The sequence below is a fragment of the Pieris rapae genome, chromosome 5 (genome assembly GCF_905147795.1).
Source record: "Pieris rapae chromosome 5, ilPieRapa1.1, whole genome shotgun sequence".
NCBI lineage: Eukaryota > Metazoa > Arthropoda > Insecta > Lepidoptera > Pieridae > Pieris > Pieris rapae.
In genome coordinates, this window is record NC_059513.1 from 74,172 (window position 1) to 80,585 (window position 6,414).

General features: G+C 34.7%; 2 protein-coding genes across 2 annotated transcripts; one reads left to right on the forward strand and one right to left on the reverse strand.

Annotated features, from left to right (window-relative positions):
• The first annotated feature begins 92 nt into the window (after positions 1-92).
• Positions 93-1,843, forward strand: LOC110997744 (dysbindin). The gene is made up of 3 exons (XM_022266048.2): positions 93-706; positions 793-957; positions 1,649-1,843. The coding sequence occupies exons 1-3, from the start codon at positions 205-207 to the stop codon at positions 1,738-1,740; spliced, it is 759 nt and encodes a 252-aa protein (XP_022121740.2). The 5' UTR covers positions 93-204; the 3' UTR covers positions 1,741-1,843.
• Positions 1,844-1,964: 121 nt separating this feature from the next.
• Positions 1,965-5,386, reverse strand: LOC110997747. The gene is made up of 7 exons (XM_022266053.2): positions 4,665-5,386; positions 4,466-4,559; positions 4,170-4,278; positions 3,995-4,094; positions 3,827-3,924; positions 3,385-3,625; positions 1,965-3,310 (listed from the first exon to the last, which is right to left on the reverse strand). Exons 1-7 carry the CDS (start codon positions 4,770-4,772, stop codon positions 2,072-2,074), a joined length of 1,989 nt encoding a protein of 662 aa, XP_022121745.2. The 5' UTR covers positions 4,773-5,386; the 3' UTR covers positions 1,965-2,071.
• Between the last annotated feature and the right edge of the window lie 1,028 nt (positions 5,387-6,414).

Genomic DNA, 6,414 nt, shown 5'->3' on the forward strand with positions numbered 1-6,414 from the left:
AATTTTATGGTATAGAGTATATTATATTCATAACATTGTTTATATTATACTCTATGAATTAATTGCCAAAAATCACAAACAACCTAAAAAGAAGAACTTCCATATTTTGATCAGTCCAATGTCAATTGTTATTATTTAATATGTGATGACAAGATTCTTACTTTTTAAATTTGTTTTGATTCTTTTCCGTACCGATTTTAAAGAATGCTAGGCAATCTTAAAGAATTTATTTCAGTTGTTCAAGATGGCTTAAGTTCAAGTAATAATCTTCGGCAGACTCTGCAAGAGGTTCAGAAGGTTACTAATATATTTAAAGATAAACAGAAAGTTTCTAATGAAAGAATAAACTTCGGGGCTGGCGGTGAATTATTAGAGAGATATCATGAGGAATGGGCTGAACTACATGAATATTCCGACAAAAATGCAAAAGCCGCCGAAGAAATAGATAAATTAGTCCTTCACTTGAATGAGATCTCGAATAAGCGTTTAAAAACTGCGACAGAACTTTCAAATAATATAGCTTATATACCAATGTTAACAGCAAGTGTCGCCCAATGTATGGACAGCTTAAAAAATGTACAAATATTATTACAAGAAGTTGAGGAGCAACTAGTTGAGTTTGAAGATATAGTAGAAAAAAGTAATATGGAAAAATGGAAGCTGGATCATCATTATGAATTAAGTCTCTATAAAAAGAAAAAAATGAGTGAGTACTTCTTATAATCTTAGCTTCCTTACATGTTCTAATATACATTTTTTTTGTTATATGTTATGATAAAAATACATTAACAGCACAGCTTGAAGAAACAAGAACACAATTAGCAAAAGAAAATGCAGAGCTAAATCACAAAAGAGAGAGACAACAGTTTGCAGAGCTGCAAATAAAGAGAGAGACTAGTGCAGCTGCTTTCCAGAGTGATGTTGCAAGATATTTGACCAGTGGCAGCTTACCTTCAGGTTTGTATTTTTGTGTTATGCAACTCGTCTCAAATAAAGCCTCAATTAGCTTAACATAGAAGTCACCTATTCTTAGCCTTAGGGGGTGTTAAATTATAATGTAACAAATTTTTAAGACTCTTTTGTTATTATAAGTTCTAACAACGGTTGCTTGACCTGAAGAACCATTTTTCAACATGAAAGTAATATCACTTTCAATGTTTTTGAAAGGGATACTCTTCTTTAATAAAATCCCAGAGGCTCTTTTATCTCTGCCTTTTAATAAATTTAAGAAATGTATTAAAGAAAAGCTGTGTAAAAAGGCTTACTATAAAGTTATTGATTATCTAGTTGATAAAAGGGCCTGGGACTAGTGCTGGGCAGGCTGCCTCTAATTAATTTGATATATTTGTTCTAAATATTGTTTGATGATTTGCTTTTTTAAAAGAGTACCGAGAGTTTTTTACGCCGGCTTTTTCTCTCGGCCTACACCCTCTGTCTTTGCCGATGAGTAGGGATGCCTACAAGTTTGAATTGATTGACGTGGAATAAGTGATACCTAGAAGATCTTATGTTCCAAAATAAACATATTTTATTTTTTATTTTTTTCTAAGCTTAGGTTTGGTTAAATTTGCTTTTTCTAAATACAATCTATATGAAAGAAGAAATTTGATTTCTATATTGGATATATATTGTTAATGAAAAATTACAGGTTCAGGACCACAGCCATTACCAACAGCACTTGAACAAATTGAATTGGATGTTGACAGTTCAGACTTAGAAAAATTCTTAGAAGAAAGCTGATTTGTTTGGTTAAATCCATTCATTTATTTTTGGAACAGTTGGGAACAAAATAAAATGTAGATACATACAAATAAAACATGCATACAAATAAATATAAATATTTATTTTTTCATAACTCAACATCTAAGCAATTTTCAGTGTAACATTTTCATTATTTGAAATTGTTTTCTTAAATATCAAGTAAAGACAAATACAAAAATATATATACAAATTATTTATGACTAGTAAAAATAAGTTTTTGATCACATTGATAGCTTCAAATTGTTACATAACACCATAAACATACTGAAAAATTTTTTGACTATGTTAGCTTACATTAATTTGCAAGATTCTAGGTTTTTCTTATAATTGGCTGTAAATCACCTGCACCATGCGCTGACATTTTAAATTTTCCAGTTAACTGGTGCTTAATACAAGGCCTGTCTTTAATAAAACCTGGTGGTTCTCCTAAGTCATCATCTGAGGAAAAATCCGATACACAAGAAGACAAGTGTCTCTTTTTTGATGGCATCAGGTGAAGTGTCCAATGCATAGCACCTTTATGACTGGCTTTATTGTGTCTGGATTCATAATCTGTGTCAGACCCAGCATTATGTGACTCCGATTTATTCTTTTTAGAAGCTTTATATGATCTGTGGTTCAATTCTTTTTTTTCCCCCCTATGGGGGACATGGGAGTTTTTTAGATTTGTAACGCTACTGTGCCCTCTTGCATTAAGATCCGGAAAATTTTGCGAGTAAATAACAAGACTATCAACTGATTTATCCTTTTGAAAATTTGATGATTTTTTTATATCCATGGTAGAGTTGAGTTTCTTTTCTCCTGAGTTTCCACTACTGCAGCTGGTGTTACTGTTACTAGTGCTATATTGTTCTACAGCTTCTTTTTCCAGTTCATGAAATTTAGAATCAATGCTTTCGTCTGATGCCTTATATTGTTCTAATGCTTCCTTTTCAAGCTCCTCAAATTTGTTATCTACGGTTGAAGTTCTTAGGCGCGTCTGTAGCACAATTTTTGGATTCAGTTTTAAAATTCCCGGTGAGAGCTTGTTTATTCTTATGCAGCTTGCTGTTATGTTTATCGGAGGACTCATGCTAAGGACGGTGCTGTACAGTCGTTTCTTTCGTTCAGAATTTGCAGTAGGAGCTGTACTTGTAGATGCCATTTGATCATCCTCTACTACTTTGTCTCTTAGTTTTGGGCTATCTGGTTTTTCTATCTCATCCTCGGTGTTTTCATTTGACCTCTCGAGAGGTTCTTCTGGTGTTTTAACATTGTCAGTCCTGTCCAGTTCCTTGTCAGTAGAAACAGGCTGCGGTCGTGGTTTTGAACGTATTTTTGTTTGGTAATACTTGTTAGGTTGCTGAGAATCTCTCGGCCACCATATGCAGCGTTTATCTGAACATCTTAAGGGTCTCTGTCCGGTGGGAGCGTATCGACTCACATTAGTACCTCGGTACAAGGGATATCTGGTCGCAGAGGCTCGCATTAAAGCCTGCATACTCGCAGAGTAGCGGCTTATTACTCGCTGAAAATCAGCAGTTGGCGCTCTAGGAGATTCAAAATGGAACTGAAAAAAAATAAGATGGCTATTTTAGAGATGTCAAAGTTACAAGCTAGCTACTATTGAGTCGTCGCGCATACCTTACAAGTCGGGTCACAGACTAGTTGCGCTGAAGTGTCCAAGCAATAGAGGGGCGGAGGGGGGGCCAGGGCGCTGAGTCGTCGGGGCTGTCTGCGGCGTGCCCTCATCTTCCTAGAGTTCTGGGGCGGAGAGGGCTGTGGCTTTTGTTCTTCGTCCTCCCACAATTGACGCACACTCCGCACTCTGGCCTCCAGGCTCGCCTCCTCTAGATTCCGTGCGCCAATCGGGCTCCAGCGCTCGCTAGCTGCCGATTGGTGCTCATTAATACTTAATACACATGACCAACTATTATACCGTCCCTGCAGTATTTTCTCACCATTTTCACCAAGTATGTTGGATTTTTTTTGGTGTTCGTCAGAGAGCCGTGTCGGGCCTAAAATCTACCTATACCCAGGAGTTTCATATTATATTAAATATGTATAAAGTCGAAAAGGTACGCACAAATCGTCATCAGCTGGTATCCGGTACTGCCTGCGTCGTCGTGGCACCATGCTTCGTTCCGAGGGATCTTCCATCAGCTTACGAAACCAATACTCAACCTGTAGGAATGTACTTTTCAATACTCAGTCCGAAATATAATAAACGAAAAACAAAGCTAATTAAATGTACCTCAGGTAACATCCAGCATTCGGTGACATCGGAGTTGTCGTATCCCTGAGCGCAGCAAGGGCGAATCCTGACGTCATTTGGGTTTGTGTAGCAGCTCTCTCTAACCAACAACTTGTATTTATATACTATCACTAGGTATTATTTTTCATGTTTTTCTAAAACGATATATAGGTACCTGTGTTCGTCGTAACAAAAGTTACCATAAAATTGAGCCAGTCTAGATTCCGGTATCACGTCTTTCACACTTCTCTGACCACTTGCTCTAACATTGTCAAGGTGTTTCTCTGGAATTCAATTATCATAAAAATGGGGCCGAATAGGTAATTTTTACCTTTACACCCGCGTGTATCTACCCTCTACTTATCTTAAACTAATAATAATTTTATTAATTGTGGTATGCCAATTAGCCCATTATCCCGAAATAGATTAATTTGGTACTGCTTATAGTAGAATATGTACTTAAATCCATACCCGCTGCATCATATCGGTTTGCTGAATTTTGCGAAGACTCTGTCGTCTGGTCTTGCAATATTTGCGAAACACGGCAGTGTTGTGCCAATAGGCGCTGAGGACATAATTCAAACTAACGCAAAAACGACTCACAATCGTACAGATCATAGTAATGGTATGTGACGCTAGGAAGGAGACGAAATAAGTCAACCGCGGCTACCTGATTGGCTATGATAAAATCATCTGGAGGTTCGGAGGCCCAAGTGAGGTCAGCACAGAGGGCTACGTGTGCCCAGGCCGGCGAGTAACGATCCACTTCGAAGCTCATTCAATGTGACATTTCAAACAATTACTTTTAGAATAACAATCAACAAATATAATAATCACTAATTTTCAACAAATAAATTAACGATAAAACTGTAAATAAAAATGCCAACAATTTAAAAGACATCAGTAGTTAAATCTACAGTAACAAAATTTTCCACTTTTTTGAAAGATACATGATAAACATTTTTTTTTATTTCAAATCGCTTTTCGAATTCGTTTCCAATGATGATGTGTGTCATCTCGATGGCTGAACGAGATGTGCGAAAGAGATAATATACTCATTGAATCGTTAGATTCTGTAAAGAGGTCATTTATATCAATATAATTTGTATATTTTTTCCTGTAATACAAGAAGTATTAGTCTGATGAGTTTGGTATGCAATAGTAGTTACCTACTGGCATCTCAAATTCGTGTAACAGGTAATTTATTAAACTGATAATTTTGTATTAATAAATAATAAATAGATTAATAAACCATGAATATTACTCATCATCATATACATGTTAATGATTTATCGACTATTTTTTCTTAATTATAGAATCTTACACGCATTATAGAATGAATAGCGTTAGCGTACCGCCCTTCGGTTTCCATCTCAGAAACGGTTGAGATATGAAAAAATATCTTGGAGATAAAAGTAAAAAAAAACATGTGCAATTCACACATGTTAGAAGTGAAACCTTCAAAAACAATTTTTTTATTATTAATCATATATAAATTAATCATTTTCCATTATCTAAATGTGTGTGTTCTAAGTCGCTTTTTCCGTTGCATTCGGTTTGAAATCACAACGCTTCTAAAGAAGTTTCACTTCAAAATAATTCTGACAATTTTTATAATTAACGCCAATAGTAACGTAAGTATTAATTACACTTAACTGTGGCATTATATTTGTAAACGTCAGACGTCACATCTCAATCTTACAATAAAATATATTATAATGTTTATATGTACTATTCATCAAATTTGTACAGAAACAAAACAAGAACAAGGATAGTAATCGCGCTAAAAAAGCGACCGAAGGAATACTTTCGAAAAGAAAACAGAATATACGTTTGTTTAAATGTATTAATTAACACAGCTAAACAAACATATATTATGTTTTCTTTTCTAAAACTTAGTCGAACGTCATCCTAATGCGTAAAATGAAATAAAATCATGTTTGTTCTGTTTTATTTTGATATTTTTTCGACATATTTTATTGATACAAATAAAGAATCGAGCGATTGAAATCGAAATACATACAAATTATATTGTTTATAATTAGTGTATTTTTTAATGTTAAACGGTAATCTGCTCCAAAGCGAATATAAATTAAAAGGACCTTACTTATTTACAAAAAATTAACACTGCGCTCTACTGTTTACTCTAATGTTTACTTGTATTTTTATTATTGTATATTTCTTACTAAACGCAAAAATTTATTTAACCTTTTTGAAATCATCGTTATAATTTTGTGTTATTTATTGTAAAGTGCCTTGTGTTCGTAAATGGTAGAAATCCCATCACCGGGAGGGCATTTTAGGTAACGACAGTAGAAAACAACTTACTGACAAATTAACGAATACTTACCTATATAAAAAATATAATAATGGCTAGCGGTTGCTAAGGCGAAATGAGGCAGGCACTCGTCAATTGTCAT

Bases quoted from the DNA above. Each gene is read 5' to 3' on its own strand.
- LOC110997744 (XM_022266048.2), top strand. From the start codon at position 205: ATGCTAGGCAATCTTAAAGAATTTATTTCAGTTGTTCAAGATGGCTTA. The intron at 707-792 runs GTGAGTACTTCT...ATACATTAACAG, and splicing joins CTATAAAAAGAAAAAAATGA to CACAGCTTGAAGAAACAAGA. The intron at 958-1,648 runs GTTTGTATTTTT...GAAAAATTACAG, and splicing joins CAGTGGCAGCTTACCTTCAG to GTTCAGGACCACAGCCATTA.
- LOC110997747 (XM_022266053.2), bottom strand. From the start codon at position 4,772: ATGAGCTTCGAAGTGGATCGTTACTCGCCGGCCTGGGCACACGTAGCC. The intron at 4,279-4,465 runs GTATGGATTTAA...ATTGAATTCCAG, and splicing joins AAACCGATATGATGCAGCGG to AGAAACACCTTGACAATGTT. The intron at 4,095-4,169 runs GTACCTATATAT...GTTGTTGGTTAG, and splicing joins TTTTGTTACGACGAACACAG to AGAGAGCTGCTACACAAACC.